Source organism: Oncorhynchus clarkii, chromosome 8 (assembly GCF_045791955.1).
Source record: "Oncorhynchus clarkii lewisi isolate Uvic-CL-2024 chromosome 8, UVic_Ocla_1.0, whole genome shotgun sequence".
Classification (NCBI taxonomy): domain Eukaryota; kingdom Metazoa; phylum Chordata; class Actinopteri; order Salmoniformes; family Salmonidae; genus Oncorhynchus; species Oncorhynchus clarkii.
The window spans coordinates 8,080,073-8,102,647 of NC_092154.1; the positions used below are offsets into that span (position 1 = coordinate 8,080,073).

General features: G+C 46.9%; 1 protein-coding gene across 1 annotated transcript; it reads left to right on the forward strand.

Moving 5' to 3' along the window:
* The first annotated feature begins 4,430 nt into the window (after positions 1 to 4,430).
* LOC139415687 (uncharacterized) lies at positions 4,431 to 22,575 on the forward strand. Its single transcript, XM_071163806.1, has 3 exons — positions 4,431 to 4,786; positions 5,197 to 5,210; positions 21,803 to 22,575. Exons 1-3 carry the CDS (start codon positions 4,431 to 4,433, stop codon positions 22,573 to 22,575), a joined length of 1,143 nt encoding a protein of 380 aa, XP_071019907.1.

A 22,575-nucleotide genomic window follows, 5' to 3' on the forward strand; every position in this document is an offset into this window, starting at 1 on the left:
ACTGTAGACAATTATGAGCTCTGTCTCCTCTCCCTCTCCTTCGTTCTCTTTCTTCTCAGTCTTTCTCCTTTTTTCTGTCTCCTCTCCTTCTCCTTCGTTCTTTCTTCTTCTGTCGCTGGAGGCTGTGAAAAGAATACATTCAATTCATAGCTGTCTCTAGTCTTCTCTTTCACTCCCTCTACTCTCTTTCTTTCTCTAGTGAATAGTGATGATACGGTATAACTCTAGTGAATAGTGATGATACGGTATAACTCTAGTGAATAGTGGTGATACGGTATAACTCTAGTGAATAGTGACGATACGGTATAACTCTAGTGAATAGTGACGATACGGTATAACTCTAGTGAATAGTGGTGATACGGTATAACTCTAGTGAATAGTGATGATACGGTATAACTAGTGAATAGTGATGATACGGTATAACTCTAGTGAATAGTGATGATACGGTATAACTAGTGAATAGTGATGATACGGTATAACTAGTGAATAGTAATGATACGGTATAACTCTAGTGAATAGTGATGATACGGTATAACTCTAGTGAATAGTGATGATACGGTATAACTCTAGTGAATAGTGATGATACGGTATAACTCTAGTGAATAGTGATGATACAGCCGATAACAGTTTATTTTACTGTTGGTACTGTGGGGCTCTCGATCGTCTTGTGTTTTACTCCGTTTTGAATTGAGGTTTTGAGAATACAGTGACACAAAACATTACCTGCGCTTATTTCAATCCCACGATGACAGACCAACGACAGAAAGAGAGAGAAGTCCAAATGGATGTTTTCTCTATAGTAACTAAATCTACAAATGGAAAGACATGTCTTCACTTTCAATTCAATAATGAATTCTACTCAGTTCAGATATCCACCTTTACATCCTCTGCATGGCCATTTATAGTATATAATAATATCATATATAACATCATATATAATAATATAATATATATGGCATTTAGCAGACACCGTTATCCAAAGCGTCATGCGTGGATATTTTTCTTCATGTATGTATGGTCCCAGGAATCAAATCCACTCTCTTGGCATTGCCAGATCCATGCTCTAGCAACTGAGATACAGAGTATCACATTTCTGCACATCCAGTGATCCCAATAGGCTGTTCTGATACGAGCTCCATGTGCCAGGCTGACAAGCACCAACACCATTTACAGGTGACATTATTCCAGCATTCAAAACCCGAAACGTTGCCTGCAGCTCTCTGGAGGATCCGATAGTGCCATTTCCATTCCACCTTCCTTTCCCAGGTGCCCCAGGTGTCCCGCTTCTCCAGCCTGCCGCTGCCGGCTGGCACCTGACGGGCTGACACCTGTCACAATATTGGCGTCTGTGAGCTGTGGCGTGAGCGGAGGAAGAGGTGAGGTGAATACCCAAACAGCCGTTGCTTTGCTCTCACTGTTTACCATACACTCAGAGGTACAAGTTTACCCCTAACCACAGATCTAAGATCAGATTACATTACCCTGAATCCTAACCTTAACCACGAGGGAGATGTAGCAATATTTGACCATTAGACCTAGAGAAAGCAACGGGTTGACCATTAGACCAGGAGAAAGCAACGTGTTGGCCGTTAGACCAGGAGAAAGCAACATGTTGACCGTTAGACCAGGAGAAAGCAACATGTTGACCGTTAGACCAGGAGAAAGCAACGTGTTGACTGTTAGACCAGGAGAAAGCAACGTGTTGACTGTTAGACCAGGAGAAAGCAACGTGTTGACCGTTAGACCAGGAGAAAGCAACGTGTTGACCGTTAGACCAGGAAAAAGCAACGTGTTGACCGTTAGACCAAGAGAAAGCAATGTGTAGCCCAATGTGTAGCCCCCTTACATGGGGCTACACGGGACTACATGCATGTATTCCATAACCTTTCTGTCGGAATAATTTTATATTTTTAGAGAGAGAGAGAGAAAGAGAGAGAAAGAGAGAGAAAGAGAGAGAAAGAGAGAGAAAGAGAGAGAGGGACCGAGAGAGAGGGACACAGAGAGAGAGAGACATCGAGAGAGAGAGAGACCGAGAGAGAGAGAGACCGAGAGAGAGAGAGACCGAGAGAGAGGGAGAGACAGAGAGAGAGAGAGAGACCGAGAGAGAGAGACCGAGAGAGAGAGAGAGACCGAGAGAGAGAGAGAGACCGAGAGAGAGACCGAGAGAGAGACCGAGAGAGAGAGAGAGAGAGAGACCGAGAGAGCGAGAGAGACCGAGAGAGAGAGAGAGACCGAGAGAGAGAGAGACCGAGAGAGAGAGAGACCGAGAGAGAGACCGAGAGAGAGAGACCGAGAGAGAGAGACCGATAGAGAGAGACCGAGAGAGAGACCGAGAGAGAGAGACCGAGAGACCGAGAGAGAGAGAGAGAGCGAGAGAGCGAGAGAGAGAGAGAGACCGAGAGAGAGAGAGAGAGACCGAGAGAGAGAGAGACCGAGAGAGAGAGACCGAGAGAGAGAGAGAGAGACCGAGAGAGAGAGAGAGACCGAGAGAGAGAGAGTGACCGAGAGAGAGAGAGTGACCGAGAGAGAGAGACCGAGAGAGAGAGAGACAGAGACCGAGAGAGACCGAGAGAGAGAGAGACCGAGAGAGAGAGAGACCGCGAGAGAGAGAGACAGAGAGAGAGAGCGACAGAGAGAGACAGAGAGACAGAGAGAGACAGAGAGACAGAGACCGAGAGAGACAGAGAGAGAGAGAGAGACAGAGACAGAGAGAGAGAGAGAGAGAGAGAGAGAGAGACAGAGAGAGAGACAGAGAGAGAGACAGACTGAGAGAGAGACAGACAGAGAGACCGAGAGAGACAGAGAGACCGAGAGAGACCGAGAGAGAGAGAGAGACCGAGAGAGAGACCGAGAGAGAGAGAGAGAGAGACGGAGAGAGAGAGAGAGAGACCGAGAGAGAGACCGAGAGAGAGACCGAGAGAGAGAGAGACAGAGAGAGACAGAGAGAGAGAGAGAGAGAGAGACAGAGAGAGAGAGAGACAGAGAGAGACAGAGAGAGACAGAGACAGACAGAGACAGAGACAGAGAGAGATAAGAGACAAACCCCATATTCCACAAACAAACCACTGAGAGAAAGCTTCCCTATTCCTTCCCCTATGGGATGATTAATATTAATGACTGTAGAGGATTCAGAAGCACCAGGACTTCAACAGGATTCAACATGAATACCGAACACATTAGAAAGCAACGGTGAAGACAGTGGTCTGTTACTGTCCTGTAGCTCTGAGATCCCTATACTGTAGCACCTTCTATTCTGTAGACTTCTATACTGTAGCAGCTCCTTCTATCCTGTAGCACCTTCTATTCTGTAGACTTCTATACTGTAGCAGCTCCTTCTATCCTGTAGCAGCTTCTATACTGTATAATTCTATACTGTAGCAGCTCCTTCTATCCTGTAGCAGCTTCTATACTGTAGACTTCTATACTGTAGCAGCTCCTTCTATCCTGTAGCAGCTTCTATACTGTAGACTTCTATACTGTAGCAGCTCCTTCTATCCTGTAGCAGTTTCTATACTGTAGACTTCTATACTGTAGCAGCTCCTTCTATCCTGTAGCAGCTTCTATACTGTAGACTTCTATACTGTAGCAGCTCCTTCTATCCTGTAGCAGCTTCTATACTGTATACTTCTATACTGTAGCAGCTCCTTCTATCCTGTAGCAGCTTCTATACTGTAGACTTCTATACTGTAGACTTCTATACTGTAGACTTCTATACTGTAGACTTCTATCCTGTAGCAGCTTCTATACAGTAGACCTTTATACTGTAGCAGCTCCTTCTATCCTGTAGCAGCTTATATACTGTAGACTTCTATACTGTAGCAGCTCCTTCTATCCTGTAGCAGCTTCTATACTGTAGACTTCTATACTGTAGCAGCTCCTTCTATCTTGTAGCAGCTTCTATTCTGTAGACTTCTATACCGTAGACTTCTATACTGTAGCAGCTCCTTCTATCCTGTAGCAGCTTCTATACAGTAGACCTCTATACTGTAGCAGCTCCTTCTATCCTGTAGCAGCTTCTATACAGTAGACCTCTATACTGTAGCAGCTCCTTCTATCCTGTAGCAGCTTCTATACAGTAGACTTCTATACTGTAGACTTCTATACTGTAGCAGCTTATATCCTGTAGCAGCTTCTATACTGTAGACTTCTATACTGTAGACTTCTATACTGTAGACTTATTAACCTTGTAAATGTGACGTTTACTATCCTTGTGGGGACCAAACAATTGATTCCGATTCAAAATTATATTTTCCCTAACCCCTAAACCTAATTCAAGCCCTAACGCAGAGCCTAACCCCTAAACCTAACGCAGAGCCTAACCCCTAAACCTAATTCAAACCCTAACGCAGAGCCTAACCCCTAAACCTAATTCAAACCCTAACGCAGAGCCTAACCCCTAAACCTATAAAAGTGATTTTCCTTGTGGGGAAATGTCGCCACGTTTTAGTATCCTTGCGAGGACTTCTAGTCCCCACAAGGACTTCTGGTCCCCACAAGGACTTCTGGTCCCCACAAGCACTTCTGGTCCCCTCAAGCACTTCTGGTCCCCTCAAGCACTTCTGGTCCCCACAAGCACTTCTGGTCCCCTCAAGCACTTCTGGTCCCCTCAAGCACTTCTGGTCCCCTCAAGCACTTCTGGTCCCCACAAGGACTTCTGGTCCCCACAAGCACTTCTGGTCCCCACAAGCACTTCTGGTCCCCTCAAGCACTTCTGGTCCCCACAAGCACTTCTGGTCGCCACAAGGACTTCTGGTCCCCACAAGCACTTCTGGTCCCCACAAGGACAGTAAAACCAAACCACACACACTAACACCCACTAGTAACATAACTCCCATAGTCACCTGGCAAAACTGCTGTAGTTATTTGATAAACATACATACACATTCTCTCTCTCACATACCCCAGTGACAAAAACTCAATATTGTGTTCATTACCTTAAAGTATCGGCTGGTCCACTCCTCTTGGTTCTCTTCCCCCCTTAGCAACAAGCACACGGCAGGTTCATGATATAATTGGCTTGAGGAGCGAGAGAGAGAGAGTCAGACAAAAGGAGGGATGGGAGGATGGTGAGAACGGGAGAAGAAAAAGAAGACGCGGAACAAACAGCTGCTGTGTAGCGTTTCTCTCTCTCCTCTCTCTCCTCGTTCTGTCTCTAGCTCTGTGCGCTGGGCTGTGGCGTGGGTGGTATCTGTGTAGAGTGGAGCAGTCAGGTACGGAGAGAGAGGATTGTCGCGTTTGCTACCGAGTGTGTGTGTGTGTGTGTGTGTGTATACATATCTGTGTTTGTATCAGAGAGAGAGAGGAAAAGAGAGAGAGAGACAGAGAGCAGGAGAGAGAACCAGAGACATATAGCAGGAGAGAGAGAGAGAGAGAGACAGATAGCAGGAGAGAGAGAGAGAGGCAGATAGCAGGAGAGAGAGAGAGAGAGATAGCAGGAGAGAGAGAGAGAGAGAGATAGCAGGAGAGAGAGAGAGAGACAGATAGCAGGAGAGAGAGAGAGACAGATAGCAGGAGAGATATAGAGAGAGACAGAGAGCAGGAGAGAGAACCAGAGACAGATAGCAGGAGAGAGAGAGAGATAGCAGGAGAGAGAGAGAGACAGATAGCAGGAGAGAGAGAGAGAGACAGATAGCAGGAGAGAGAGAGACAGATAGCAGGAGAGAGAGAGAGACAGATAGCAGGAGAGAGAGAGACAGATAGCAGGAGAGAGAGAGAGAGAGACAGATAGCAGGAGAGAGAGAGAGAGACAGATAGCAGGAGAGAGAGAGAGAGACAGATAGCAGGAGAGAGAGAGAGAGGCAGATAGCAGGAGAGAGAGAGAGAGAGAGAGAGATAGCAGGAGAGAGAGAGAGAGAGAGACAGATAGCAGGAGAGAGAGAGAGACAGATAGCAGGAGAAAGAGAGAGAAGAAAAGCTTGAATCCTTAATTGAAACAAATAAAGTGGTGAACTCACCTGTGTTTTGGTATAAAGCTGAGGGATGAGTCTGAAGAAAAGTAACCCCTCTCAAATTCATAGACAGAGCTACAGATACAAGGACTGACTATCCATAATAAAAACAATTGTAGTTTTAACCATGTTTTGAGGTTATAGTGTTTGTTTACATTTAAACAAGCTTACGATTTGGTACGACAGTTGAACTGAGCTCATGATGCATTTCTACATTATTTTCTTCAATATTCAATGGGTAGATTTGCAGATTTCCCCTTAATACAATATTCAAATATACCCTTTTTTTTAAATTACAGCTCAGTCTCCACTGCTGAATACCATTACAATAAAATAATACAACATTATAAGATATAAATAATGAGATTGGAAAGCCCAGGCAAAATAAACTGGACCAGATGGGTTTAAATCAGTTTTGTTCAGCAAAGAGCTCATTGGAAGGAAAAAAAAAAACATTAGTTTATTTGTGCATCTCGACTCCATTAAGTCTAAAGTGATTGATGAGTGTGTTGAGGTAAATTACCATAATGTTCTCTGTCCACAGCAATAATGACAGGACTGGAATGAAAAGGGAATTAAAAGAGCTTGTTCATTCGTTTTCCCAATTTGATTTATTTTCCAAATCCTTTGTGGGAATTACATGCTACGAGTCATACAGACACACACACATGCAAACAAACAGCGAGACAAGAGTCAGACTTTGGCTCCTCGGGTGTGACTTTGGCTCCTCGGGTGTGACTTTGGCTCCTCGGGTGTGACTTTGGCTCCTCGGGTGTGACTTTGGCTGTGACTTTGGCTCCTCGGGTGTGACTTTGGCTCCTCGGGTGTGACTTTGGCTCCTCGGGTGTGACTTTGGCTCCTCGGGTGTGTTACTGATGCAAAATTCCACCTTCCCCCTCTTCTCCATCCCTCTATTTACAGTTTGTTTATGCAATCGCTTTGGTGCATTTTTCAGATGTCATATGTGGGAACTCCTTCAAGACGTTTGGAAAAGCATTCCTCATGAAGCTGGTTGAGAGAATCATGTGCAAAGAGTGTGCAAAGCTGTCATCAAGGCAAAGGGTGGCTACTTTGAAGAATCTCAACTATAAAATATATTTTGATTAACACTTTTTTTGGTTACTATATGATTCCATATGTGTTATTTCATAGTTTGTGTCTTCCCTATTATTCTACAATGTAGAAAATAGTAAAATAAAAAAATAAAAAAAACATTGAATGAGAGGGTGTGTCCAAACTTTTGACAGGTACTGTATGTGTAAAGTGCGTATGTTATGTGTGTGTGTGTGTGTGTGTGTGTGTGTGTGTGTGTGTGTGTGTGTGTGCATTCTTATCTGTTTTCATTAAATCAGAATAGAGTTCCATGAAGTCATGACTCTATGTAGTACTGTGCGCCTCCCATAGTCTGTTCTGGACTTGAGGACTGTGAAGAGACCTCTGGTGGCATGTCTTGTGGGGTACAATATGCATGGGTGTCCGAACTGTGTGCCAGTTGTTTAAACAGACAGCTCGGTGCATTCAACACTACTGCATTCAATACTGCATTCAATACTTCTCAGAAAAACAAGGCAATGTGGGAAAAACAATTCCCTTTTTGTCCTGAATAATAGTTATGTTTGGGGAAAATACAATATAAAAACCTTACTCTCCATATTTTCAAGCATAGCTGCATCATGTTATGGGTATGCTTGTCATTGTTAAGGACTGGTGAGTTTCAGGATAAAAATAAATAAATAGAATGGTTGAGGAAAACCTGGTTCATCTTTGCACCAAACAATTCACCTTTTCAGCAGGACAATAACCTAAAACAAAAGGTTAAATATACAGTTTGAAAAGTATTCAGACCCCTTGACTTTTTACACATTTTGTTACGTTACAGCCTTGTTCTAAAATTGATTAAATAAAAAAAAATGTCCTCATCAAACTACACACAATACCACATAATGATAGTTATGTCGTCCTTTTTACAAGCAAGTTTAGACTGAAAATAGTATCTAATTATGGTAAGAAGTGAAATAAGTATAGATAGTCATAATTGTAACATCTTAGCAGAATATAAGAACAGATGATCCCTCTTTACATGGCTAAAAGAGTCTTAGGTCAGTTAGGATCACCACTTTATTTTAAGAATGTGAAATGTCAGAATAATAGTAGAGATAATGATTTATTTCAGCTTTCATTTCTTTCATCACATTCTCAGTGGGTCAGAAGTTTACATACACTCAATTAGTATTTGGTAGCATTGCCTTTAAACTCTTTAACTTGGGTCAAACGTTTCGGGTAGCCTTCCACAAGCTTCCCACAATAAGTTGGGTGAATTTTGGCCCATTCCTCCTGACAGAGCTGGTGTAACTGAGTCAAGTTTGTAGGCCTCCTTGCTCACACATGCTTTTTCAGTTCTGCCCACAAATGTTCTATATTATATTTGGCTAAGGCTGTAAATACTGCATTTTATACCATCTATTGCACCTTGCCTATGCCACTCAGCCATCGCTCATCCATATACACTGCTCAAAAAAATAAAGGGAACACTTAAACAACACAATGTAACTCCAAGTCAATCACACTGTGAAATCAAACTGTCCACTTAGGAAGCAACACTGATTGACAATACATTTCACATGCTGTTGTGCAAATGGAATAGACAACAGGTGGAAATTATAGGCAATTAGCAAGACACCCCCAATAAAGGAGTGGTTCTGCAGGTGGTGACCAAAGACCACTTCTCAGTTCCTATACTTCCTGGCTGATGTTTTGGTCACTTTTGAATGCTGGCGGTGCTTTCACTCTAGTGGTAGCATGAGACGGAGTCTACAACCCACACAAGTGGCTCAGGTAGTGCAGCTCATCCAGGATGGCACATCAATGCGAGCTGTGGCAAGAAGATTTGCTGTGTCTGTCAGCGTAGTGTCCAGAGCATGGAGGCGCTACCAGGCCAGTACATCAGGAGACGTGGAGGAGGCCGTAGGAGGGCAACAACCCAGCAGCAGGACCGCTACCTCTGCCTTTGTGCAAGGAGGAGCAGGAGGAGCACTGCCAGAGCCCTGCAAAATGACCTCCAGCAAGCCACAAATGTGCATGTGTCTGCTCAAAAGGTCAGATACAGACTCCATGAGGGTGGTATGAGGGAACGACGTCCACAGGTGGGGGTTGTGCTTACAGCCCAACACCGTGCAGGACGGTTGGCATTTTCCAGAGAACACCAAGATTGGCAAATTCGCCACTGGCGCCCTGTGCTCTTCACAGATGAAAGCAGGTTCACACTGAGCACGTGACAGACATGACAGAGTCTGGAGACGCCGTGGAGAACGTTCTGCTGCCTGCAACATCCTCCAGCATGACCGGTTTGGCGGTGGGTCAGTCATGGTGTGGGGTGGCATATCTTTGGGGGGACGCACAGCCCTCCATGTGCTCGCCAGAGGTAGCCTGACTGCCATTAGGTACCGAGATGAGATCCTCAGACCCTTTGTGAGACCATATGCTGGTGCGGTTGGCCCTGGGTTCCTCCTACTGCTAGACCTCATGTGGCTGGAGTGTGTCAGCAGTTCCTGCAAGAGCAAGACATGGATGCTATGGACTGGCCCGCCCGTTCCACAGACCTGAATCCAATTGAGCACATCTGGGACATCATGTCTTGCTCCATCCACCAACGCCACGTAGCACCACAGACTGTCCAGGAGTTGGCGGATTTAGTCCAGGTCTGGGAGGAGATCCCTCAGGAGACCATCCGCCACCTCATCAGGAGCATGCCTGGGCGTTGTAGGGAGGTCATACAGGCACGTGGAGGCCGCACACACTACTGAGCCTCATTGTTTTAAGGACATTACATCAAAGTTGGACCAGCCTGGATCAGCCTGTAGTGTGGTTTTCCACTTTAAGTTTGAGTGTGACTCCAAATCCAGACCTCCATGGGTTGATAAATTTGATCTCCATTGATCATTTTTGTGATTTTGTTGTCAGCACATTCAACTATGTAAAGAAAAAAGTATTTAATAAGAATATTTCATTCATTCAGATCTAGGATGTGTTATTTTAGTGTTCCCTTTATTTTTTTGAGCAGTGTAGTTATAACAGTAGTCCTACCATGTACCATTATAGTTATAACAGTAGTCCTACCATGTACCATTATAGTTATAACAGTAGTCCTACCATGTACCATTATAGTTATAACAGTAGTCCTACCATGTACCATTATAGTTCTAACAGTAGTCCTACCATGTCCATTATAGTTATAACAGTAGTCCTACCATGTACCATTATAGTTATAACAGTAGTCCTACCATGTACCATTATAGTTGAACAGTAGTCCCACCATGTACCATTATAGTTATAACAGTAGTCCTACCATGTACCATTATAGTTCTAACAGTAGTCCTACCATGTACCATTATAGTTGAACACTAGTCCTACCATGTACCATTATAGTTGAACAGTAGTCCTACCATGTACCATTATAGTTATAACAGTAGTCCTACCATGTACCATTATAGTTAGAACAGTAGTCCTACCATGTACCATTATAGTTAGAACAGTAGTCCTACCATGTACCATTATAGTTATAACAGTAGTCCTTCCATGTACCATTATAGTTAGAACAGTAGTCCTACCATGTACCATTATAGTTAGAACAGTAGTCCTACCATGTACCATTATAGTTAGAACAGTAGTCCTACCATGTACCATTATAGTTGAACAGTAGTCCTACCATGTGTATATGTAGTATTAATTTACATTTTGGTCAATATCTGATTCAAAGGGCATCCACCTTTGGTCTACACCTTACAGTGAAATGCTGTACAGTAAACATGCCCTCGATGACTTACGAGCCCTTAACAAAGCAGAAAATACAAATATGAGGCTATATACAGGGTGTTACGGTACAGAGTCCATGTGGAGGCTATATACAGGGGGTACCGGTACAGAGTCAATGTGGAGGCTATATACAGGGTATTACGGTACAGAGTCAATGTGGAGACTATATACAGGGTATTACGGTACAGAGTCAATGTGGAGGCTATATACAGGGGGTACCGGTACAGAGTCAATGTGGAGGCTATATACAGGGTGTTACGGTACAGAGTCAATGTGGAGGCTATATACAGGGTGTACTGGTACAGAGTCAATGTGGAGGCTATATACAGGGTGTACTGGTACAGAGTCAATGTGGAGGCTATATACAGGGGGTACCGGTACAGAGTCAATGTGGAGGCTATATACAGGGGGTACCGGTACAGAGTCAATGTGGAGGCTATATACAGGGGGTACCGGTACAGAGTCAATGTGGAGGCTATATACAGGGTGTACCGGTACAGAGTCAATGTGGAGGCTATATACAGGGTGTACTGGTACAGAGTCAATGTGGAGGCTATATACAGGGGGTACCAGTACAGAGTCAATGTGGAGGCTATATACAAGGGGTACCGGTGCAGAGTCAATGTGGAGGCTATATACAGGGGGTACCAGTACAGAGACAATGTGGAGACTATATACAGGGGGTACCGGTACAGAGTCAATGTGGAGGCTATATACAGGGTGTTACGGTACAGAGTCAATGTGGAGGCTATATACAGGGTATTACGGTACAGAGTCAATGTGGAGGCTATATACAGGGGGTACCGGTACAGAGTCAATGTGGAGGCTATATACAGGGTGTTACGGTACAGAGTCAATGTGGAGGCTATATATACAGGGTGTTACGGTACAGAGTCAATGTGGAGGCTATGTACAGGGGGGTACCGGTACAGAGTCAATGTGGAGGCTATATACAGGGTGTTTCGGTACAGAGTCAATATGGAGGCTATATACACAGGGTGTACCGGTACAGAGTCAATGTGGAGGCTATATACAGGGGGCACCGACCGGTACAGAGTCAATGTGGAGGCTATATACAGGGGGTACCGGTACAGAGTCAATGTGAAGGCTATATACAGGGGGTACCGGTACAGAGTCAATGTGGAGGCTATATACAGGGTGTTACGGTACAGAGTCAATGTGGAGGCTATATACAGGGTGTTACGGTACAGAGTCAATGTGGAGGCTATATACAGGGTGTTACGGTACAGAGTCAATGTGGAGGCTATGTACAGGGGGGTACCGGTACAGAGTCAATGTGGAGGCTATACACAGGGTGTTACGGTACAGAGTCAATGTGGAGGCTATAAACAGGGTGTTACGGTACAGAGTCAATGTGGAGGCTATGTACAGGGGGGTACCGGTACAGAGTCAATGTGGAGGCTATATACAGGGTGTTACGGTACAGAGTCAATGTGGAGGCTGTGTACAGGGGGTACTGGTACCGAGTCAATGTGCAGGGGCACCGGTTAGATGAGGTAATTGAGGTAATATGTACATGTAGGTAGCGTTATTAAAGTTACTATGTATAGATGATAACAACAGAGAGTAGCAGCAGTGTAAAGGGGGTCTGGGAAGCCATTTGATTAGATGTTCAGGAGTCTTATGTCATGGGGGTAGAAGCTGTTTAGAAGCCACTTGGACCTAGACTTGGCGCTCCGGTACCTCTTGCAGTGCGGTAGCAGAGAGAACAGTCTATGACTGGGGTGGCTGGAGTCTTCGACAATGTTTAGGGCCTTCCTCTGACACCGCCTGGTGTAGAGGTCCTGGATGGCAGGCAGCTTTACCCCGGTGATGTACTGGGCCGTTCTCACTACCCTCTGTAGCGCCTTGCGGACGGAGGCCGAGCAGTTGCCGTACCAGGCGGTGATGCAACCCGTCAGGATGCTCTCAATGGTGCAGCTGTAGAACTTTTTGAGGATCTGAGGACCCTGTACACTGTAACTGTTTTATTATTTGGAAATGTAAAATCCACAATTGGCTTGTATGACATCAAAGCGGTATTTATTATAATCCTCAACGTCTCATCTTTCAAAATACATAAGAGTCCTCTTAAATGAGCTCTGACCTCATCTATAGCATGTTGCTGTACAGACACTGAGCTCTGACCTCATCTATAGCATGTTACTGTACAGCCAGAGGAGCTACCCTGCTGTCCTGCTGTCCTGCCACACACAGAGGTGCTGCCCTGCTACACACCCAGAGGTGCTGCCCTGCCACACACCCAGAGGTGCTGCCCTACCACACACCCAGAGGTGCTGCCCTACCACACACCCAGAGGTGCTGCCCTACCACACACCCAGAGGTGCTGCCCTACCACACACCCAGAGGTGCTGCCCTACCACACACCCAGAGGTGCTGCCCTACCACACACCCAGAGGTGCTGCCCTACCACACACCCAGAGGTGCTGCCCTACCACACACCCAGAGGTGCTAGAGATAAAGTTTGTCTGGTGAGTAGTTTTCATTAGATAGAGCGATGAGAGAGATGATGCAAGGCTGGACTGTCAGAGGAAACTGGAGGGGTGGAACAAGGGGCAGAGAAACAGCTGTGTGTGTGTGTGTGTATATGTGTACGTGTACCTGTGTGTGTGTGTGTGTGTATGTGTGTACGTGTGTGTGTGTACCTGTGTGTGTGTGTGTGTACCTGTGTGTGTGTGTGTGTGTGTATATGTGTACCTGTGTGTGTGTACCTGTGTGTGTGTACCTGTGTGTGTGTGTACCAGTGTGTGTATATGTGTACCAGTGTGTGTATATGTGTACCAGTGTGTGTATATGTGTACCAGTGTGTGTATATGTGTACCAGTGTGTGTATATGTGTACCAGTGTGTGTATATGTGTACCAGTGTGTGTATATGTGTACCAGTGTGTGTATATGTGTACCAGTGTGTGTATATGTGTACCTGTGTGTGTATATGTGTACCTATGTGTGTATATGTGTACCAGTGTGTGTGTATGTATATGTGTACCTGTGTGTGAAAATTACACAATCGTCTCCAGGCACAAAACATTGGTTCTAACACAGTTGGACTGCTGTCCCAACAACAACAACGCATTACGCTCACTGTTCTATTGCAAATGGTCCTTAATATAACAAAGTATCAATGTACACTGATTGTAAAAAGAAAACCCATCCATGACAGACAGATAAAACATAGACTGACCAGGTGAATCCAGGTAAAAGCTATGATCCCTTGATGATGTCACTCATTAAATCCACTTCAATCAGCGTAGATGAAGGGGAGGAGACAGGGTTAAAGAAGGATTTTTAAAGTAGATGAAGGGGAGGAGACGGGTTCAAGAAGGATTTTTAAAGTAGATGAAGGGGAGGAGACAGGGTTAAAGAAGGATTTTAAAGTAGATGAAGGGGAGGAGACGGGTTCAAGAAGGATTTTTAAAGTAGATGAAGGGGAGGAGACGGGTTCAAGAAGGATTTTAAAGTAGATGAAGGGGAGGAGACAGGGTTCAAGAAGGATTTTAAAGTAGATGAAGGGGAGGAGACTGGTTCAAGAAGGATTTTTAAGTAGATGAAGGGGAGGAGACGGGTTCAAGAAGGATTTTTAAATTAGATGAAGGGGAGGAGACAGGGTTAAAGAAGGATTTTTAAGTAGATGAAGGGGAGGAGACGGGTTCAAGAAGGATTTTTAAAGTAGATGAAGGGGAGGAGACGGGTTCAAGAAGGATTTTTAAGTAGATGAAGGGGAGGAGACGGGTTCAAGAAGGATTTTTAAGTAGATGAAGGGGAGGAGACGGGTTCAAGAAGGATTTTTAAAGTAGATGAAGGGGAGGAGACGGGTTCAAGAAGGATTTTTAAGTAGATGAAGGGGAGGAGACTGGTTCAAGAAGGATTTTTAAGTAGATGAAGGGGAGGTGCACCACCCAAAGCACATCCAGGCAACTTGACCCAACTGTGGGAAGTAATTGGAGTCAACATGGAGTCATCTTGTAGAGTCGATGCCCCGACGAATTAAAGACAGTTCTGAGGGCAGAAAAGGGGTGCAACTCAACATTAGGAAGGTGCTCTCAATGTTTCTATAGTAACTAATGTTTTGTCCACTCAGTGTTCTATAATATCATGGAGGTCCTTTACTGAGGCATCGGGGCGCTGCTCAGTCTCCTCTCTGTCGTCGTTTCAGCAAATTGATGGGAAAAATGGTCGTCAATAACCACACGAGTCAATACATGCACTTTAACTCAGAAACGAACCATGAAGACAACAAGACTCAAACTAATGGACTACTCTGGATGAACAGATCGGTGTTCAGTTACACACGTGTTGTTACTCTTTAGTGCTGCATGTCTCCAAACAGGCCTGTCTGCTCCATTTCCTCACATGCACTAATGGACCACTTATCCATGTGGTAGACACACACACACACACACACCGTATAAACACACACACACACACACACACACCGTATAAACACACACACACCGTGTAGACACACACACTCACACACACACACACACACACACACCGTATAAACACACACACACACTGTGTAGACACACACACACACACACACAGTATAAACACACACACACACACACATGTAGACACACACGCACACACACACTGTATAAACACACACACTGTGTAGACACACACACACACACCGTGCAGACACACACTGTATAAACACACACACACTGTGTAGACACACACACACCGTGCAGACACACACTGTATAAACACACACCGTATAAACACACACACACACCGTGTAGACACACACACCGTGTAGACACACAGGCAGAAAATACACTAAGCCCCTGATTGGTAGAAACCAGTGTGTTATTGCTGGGGTGGAACACAAACCTGCAACCCGATAGCCATCAGTGAAGAACCCCTATAGCCATCAGTGAAGAACCCCTATAACCATCAGTGAAGAACCCCTATAGCCATCAGTGAAGAACCCCTATAGGCATCAGTGAAGAACCCCTATAGCCATCAGTGAAGAACCCCTATAACCATCAGTGAAGAACCCCTATAACCATCAGTGAAGAACCCCTATAGCCATCAGTGAAGAACCCCTATAACCATCAGTGAAGAACCCCTATAGCCATCAGTGAAGAACCCCTATAGCCATAAGTGAAGAACCCCTATAGCCATCAGTGAAGAACCCCTATAACCATCAGTGAAGAACCCCTATAACCATCAGTGAAGAACCCCTATAGCCATCAGTGAAGAACCCCTATAACCATAAGTGAAGAACCCCTATAGCCATCAGTGAAGAACCCCTATAACCATCAGTGAAGAACCCCTATAGCCATCAGTGAAGAACCCCTATAGCCATCAGTGAAGAACCCCTATAACCATCAGTGAAGAACCCCTATAGCCATCAGTGAAGAACCCCTATAACCATCAGTGAAGAACCCCTATAGCCATCAGTGAAGAACCCCTATAACCATCAGTGAAGAACCCCTATAGCCATCAGTGAAGAACCCAGTAGGTGTGAGTTTGGTGCTGATACACCTCATCTGATCACAGCTCAACCCACCATCACAGACTACTGATCCCGGCTGGCCCTGTTAGTGCTGAGGAGGAACACAAGCCTCACCTCAAGGACCAAGAGTTAAGGAGGTTAGGTCGCCTACTCTTCCTGCAGTCATTTATTTAAAAAATAAGTTTCGTAGCAAATTTAAAAAAAAATATATATTCTAAGCTTTCTTGACTGCTGATCACCAGTAAAAATGAAAGAAATGTTTGCGTTTGTGACGCATATTAATTTTGCCGCCAAACATCTTAATCATTCTAAAAACATCGCTCCACCAGGTGGATTTCAGATAGTTGCTGGGGAAACCGATCCAAGATGGGGGATGATGTGGTGTAGAGGCTCTACAGTCCTCACTAGCTGATCAAGCTAAAATGAACAGATTGACGGCAAGTCATTACAAGTACTGTAACAATTGTCCAGAGAGTGTTGTATCGTCATCTGTACATCGGTTGTGGCAATATTGAATTTACGGTCCTTCCTGGCAAGGCCATATGGGGAGGTTGATAGTCAGGAATACATTGTGAAGGGGAACATAAGGGCAGTGCAGGGCGGGGCCAGTCTCCAGTCCCTCTATCTCCTATCCTTTCCTCTATACCTTCAACTCCCCTCCTCTCCAGTCCCTCTCCCCCCTATCCTTTCCTCTTCTCATATCACCCCCCCTCCTCTCCTCTGCAGTCCCTCTCCCCCCTATCCTTTCCTCTCCAGTCCCTCTCCCCCCTATCCTTTCCTCTATACCTTCAACTCCCCTCATCTCCAGTCCCTCTCCCCCCTATCCTTTCCTCTTCTCATATCACCCCCCCTCCTCTCCTCTCCAGTCCCTCTCCTCCTATCCTTTCCTCTTCTCATATCACCCCCCCTCCTCTCCTCTCCAGTCCCTCTCCCCCCTATCCTCTCCTCTTCTCATATCACCCCCCCTCCTTTCCTCTCCAGTCCCTCTCCCCCTATCCTTTCCTCTTCTCATATCACCCCCCCTCCTTTCCTCTCCAGTCCCTCTCCCCCCCTCCTCTGCAGTCCCTCTCCCCCCTATCCTTTCCTCTCCAGTCCCTCTCCCCCCTATCCTTTCCTCTATACCTTCAACTCCCCTCATCTCCAGTCCCTCTCCCCCCTATCCTTTCCTCTTCTCATATCACCCCCCCTCCTCTCCTCTCCAGTCCCTCTCCTCCTATCCTTTCCTCTTCTCATATCACCCCCCCTCCTCTCCTCTCCAGTCCCTCTCCCCCCTATCCTCTCCTCTTCTCATATCACCCCCCCTCCTTTCCTCTCCAGTCCCTCTCCCCCTATCCTTTCCTCTTCTCATATCACCCCCCCTCCTTTCCTCTCCAGTCCCTCTCCCCCCCTCCTCTCCAGTCCCTCTCCCCCCTATCCTTTCCTCTTCTCATATCACCCCCCCTCCTCTCCTCTGCAGTCCCTCTCCCCCCTATCCTTTCCTCTTCTCATATCACCCCCCCTTCTCTCCTCTGCAGTCCCTCTCCCCCCTATCCTTTCCTCTTCTCATATCACCCCCCCTCCTCTCCTCTGCAGTCCCTCTCCCCCCTATCCTTTCCTCTTCTCATATCACCCCCCCTCCTCTCCTCTCCAGTCCCTCTCCCCCCTATCCTTTCCTCTTCTCATATCACCCCCCCTCCTCTCCTCTCCAGTCCCTCTCCCCCCTATCCTCTCCTCTTCTCATATCACCCCCCTCCTCTCCTCTCCAGTCCCTCTCCCCCTATCCTTTCCTCTTCTCATATCACCCCCCCTTTTCCTCTCCAGTCCCTCTCCCCCCTATCCTTTCCTCTTCTCATATCACCCCCCCTCCTCTCCTCTCCAGTCCCTCTCCCCCCTATCCTTTCCTCTTCTCATATCACCCCCCCTCCTCTCCTCTCCAGTCCCTCTCCCCCCTATCCTTTCCTCTTCTCATATCACCCCCCCTCCTCTCCTCTCCAGTCCCTCTCCCCCCTATCCTTTCCTCTTCTCATATCACCCCCCCTCCTCTCCTCTCCAGTCTCTCTCCCCCCTATCCTTTCCTCTTCTCATATCATCCCCCCTCCTCTCCTCTGCAGTCCCTCTCCCCCTATCCTTTCCTCTTCTCATATCACCCCCCCCTCCTCAGCAGTCCCTCTCCCCCTATCCTTTCCTCTTCTCATATCACCCCCCCTCCTCTCCTCTCCAGTCCCTCTCCCCCCTATCCTTTCCTCTTCTCATATCACCCCCCCTCCTCTCCTCTGCAGTCCCTCTCCCCCTATCCTTTCCTCTTCTCATATCACCCCCCCTCCTCTCCTCTGCAGTCCCTCTCCCCCCTATCCTTTCCTCTTCTCATATCACCCCCCCTCCTCTCCTCTCCAGTCCCTCTCCCCCCTATCCTTTCCTCTTCTCATATCACCCCCCCTCCTCTCCTCTGCAGTCCCTCTCCCCCTATCCTTTCCTCTTCTCATATCACCCCCCCTCCTTTCCTCTGCAGTCCCTCTCCCCCCTATCCTTTCCTCTTCTCATATCACCCCCCCTCCTCTCCTCTCCAGTCCCTCTCCCCCCTATCCTTTCCTCTTCTCATATCACCCCCCCTCCTCTCCTCTGCAGTCCCTCTCCCCCTATCCTTTCCTCTTCTCATATCACCCCCCCTCCTCTCCTCTGCAGTCCCTCTCCTCTCCCCTTCCGTCCCTCTATACCTTCAACTCCCCTCATCTCCAGTCCCTCTCCCCCCTATCCTTTCCTCTTCTCATATCACCCCCCCTCCTCTCCTCTGCAGTCCCTCTCCTCTCCCCTTCCATCCCTCTATACCTTCAACTCCCCTCATCTCCAGTCCCTCTCCCCCCTATCCTTTCCTCATATCACCCGCCCTCCTCTCCTCTCCAGTCCCTCTATCCCCTCCCTCCCTCTCATCCCTCCACCCCCTCTCTATCCCCTCCCTTCCTCTCTCCTCTCCCGTCCCTCCACCCCCTCTCTCTATCCCCTCCCTCTCATCCCTGCACCCCCTCTCTCTCATCCCTCCACCCCCTTTCTCTATCCCCTCCCGTCCCTCCCTCTCATCCCTCCACCCCCTTTCTCTATCCCCTCCCGTCCCTCCCTCTCATCCCTCCACCCTCTCTCTCTATCCTCTCCCTTCCTCTCTCTCTCTCCCCTCCCTCTTGTCTCCTCTTTGTTGCTCTGATTACTCACTGCAAACTGCAATTATCTAGCAGCCAGCCAAACAGATACTCATGAAACTGAGCTGGGTGTGAGTGTATAGAGAGAAAGAGGAGAGAAGGAGAGAGAGAAGGAGAGCGAGGGAGAAGTAGAGGGAGAAGTAGAGAGAGAAGTAGAGAGAGGAGAGAGGAGAGAGAGGGGAGAGAGAGAAGGAGAGGGAGAAGGAGAGGGAGAGGGAGAAGGAGAGAGAAGGAGAGAGAGAAGGAAAGGGAGAAGGAGAGAGAGAAAGAGGCGAGAGAGAGGAGAGGAAGAGAGAGAAGGAGTGAGAGAAGGAGAGAGAGAAAGAGGAGAGAGAGAGAGAAGTAGAGGGAGGAGAGAGGAGGAGGCGGACTCCAGACGCAAAACAACAGAACAGTCACTCGAAATAGAAAATAGAGCTCTCGCTTAATTAACAAAGGAAAGTGAAACACTTCTGGATGCCTTTAATCTATTGGCAGATAAATACATCTGTTGGACCAGTACACACACACACACACACACATCTACCCAAGGAGCAAAACAAAAGCAGTCTCTCTCCTCCCACACTACAACAGAAAACTGAGGCTCAAATTAAGTCTTTTAATTCAAAAAAACTTTAATCGTGTGATGACCACTGAAAATGGCTATTTTATACACCTCTACATTTTACAAACATGGGATATAAACTTTGTTCATTAATAACCATGTCATTTTTTTTTATATGTGCATTCAATGCAAAACGGTTTGAGTTCTTCGTGGTAATTTGTTTAACTAGGGCCCATGTTTCCAACAGAATACTGTCCCCCACATAAACCCCTACTTAAGCCACTGCAATACTACAGTACCAGCAACAATAAGGACACGTACCAAAATGGCACCCTATTCCCTATCTAGTGCACTACTTTTAACATTGTAGTGCACTAGATAGGGGATAGGGTGCCATTTGGGATGTAATCAGAGAGAAATAAAGTACATTTAGATAACATACACACAGGAGTGGTTTTCATACACATTTGATACAATTCAGTCGCAACAATCATTTGTACAAAACAGTCTGCAAAGATCCCTTTTTAAAAAACATTTGGAGACTAAAGATATAATTAAAAAACATGATGTTACATTCACACTCCCAGAATTTATTGGTCTTGTTTTATAAATGTCTTGACAGAATAGAAGGAACAGTCGAACAGAAGAAACAACCGAACCCAACATAAGGAACAGAACAGAACATAAGGAACAACAGAACATAAGGAACAAAACAGAACGAACAGAAGGAACAACAGAACAGAAGGAACAACAGAACAGAAGGAACAACATAACAGAACAGAACAGAAGGAACAACAGAACAGAAGGACAAAACAGAACAGAACATAAGGAACAACAGAACAAAACAGAACGAACAGAAGGAACAACAGAACAGAAGGAACAACAGAACAGAAGGAACAACAGAACAGAACAGAACAGAAGGAACAACAGAACAGAAGCAACAACAGAACAGAACAGAAGAAACAACAGAACAGAAGGAACAACAGAACAGAACAGAAGGAACAACAGAACAGAAGGAACAACAGAACAGAAGTGTGTGTGTGTGTGTGAGCGCGACTGTTTGTCTGTGTGCACGAGAACACGGAACTCAAAACTCCAACCCCTCTGCCCTACGTGATAGTTTGTGAGTACAACAGAGTACAAAACTATGGCAATAAAATCTAGAAATAACATCTCATTTCAATATGGACTAATGTTCTTCGTCAGTCACTGGTACAGTAAGGGAAGGGATGAGGTGGGTTGGACGATTCTTACAACAGAACCAAGACACGCCTCCCTAGATCCATTCAGACAGACAGACAGACAGACAGACAGACAGACAGACGAGGGAGACAGACAGACGAGGGAGACAGACAGACGAGGGAGACAGAGTGACAGACAGAGTGACAGACAGAGTGACAGACAGACGAGGGAGACAGACAGACGAGGGAGACAGACAGACGAGGGAGACAGACAGACGAGGGAGACAGACAGACGAGGGAGACAGAGTGACAGACAGAGTGACAGACAGACGAGGGAGACAGAGTGACAGACAGACGAGGGAGACAGAGTGACAGACAGAGTGACAGACAGAGTGACAGACAGAGTGACAGACAGAGTGACAGACAGACGAGGGAGACAGACAGACGAGGGAGACAGAGTGACAGACAGAGTGACAGACAGAGTGACAGACAGAGTGACAGACAGTCTCCATCTCAGAAGGAGATACTTCACCATTGTTTGATTGATTTGATTTGATTGTTGTAAACATTCTAGAACCCACTTCATAGTTCTGGAACTCTCTAGCTCAGGCTACATGCTGACTGAACACGTGGGCTTCTGGAGACTCCCTCACCCCAACAGAGGTCAGAGACCCCCTCACCCCAACAGAGGTCAGAGACCCCCCCACCCCAACAGAGGTCAGAGACCCCCTCACCCCAACAGAGGTCAGAGACCCCCTCACCCAAACAGAGGTCAGAGACCCCCTCACCCCAACAGAGGTCAGAGACCCCCTCACCCCAACAGAGGTCAGAGACCCCCTCACCCCAACAGAGGTCAGAGACCCCCTCACCCCAACAGAGGTCAGAGACCCCCCCACCCAAACAGAGGTCAGAGAGACACCCCCACCCAAACAGAGGTCAGAGACTCCCCCCCACCCCAAAAGAGGTCAGAGACCCCCCCCACCCCAACAGAGGTCAGAGACCCCCCCCACCCCAACAGAGGTCAGAGACCCCCCCCACCCCAACAGAGGTCAGAGACCCCCCCCCCACCCCAACAGAGGTCAGAGACCCCCCCACCCCAACAGAGGTCAGAGACCCCCCCACCCCAACAGAGGTCAGAGACCCCCCCACCCCAACAGAGGTCAGAGACCCCCTCACCCAAACAGAGGTCAGAGACCCCTCACCCAAACAGAGGTCAGAGACCCCCTCACCCAAACAGAGGTCAGAGACCCCCTCACCCAAACAGAGGTCATAGACCCCCTCACCCAAACAGAGGTCAGAGACCCCCCCCACCCCAACAGAGGTCAGAGACCCCCTCACCCCATCAGAGGTCAGAGACCCCCTCACCCCATCAGAGGTCAGAGACCCCCCCACCCCAACAGAGGTCAGAGAACCCCCACCCCAACAGTTATTTAG

Coding starts and splice junctions, on each gene's coding strand:
- LOC139415687 (XM_071163806.1), top strand. CDS start 4,431: ATGTCGCCACGTTTTAGTATCCTTGCGAGGACTTCTAGTCCCCACAAG.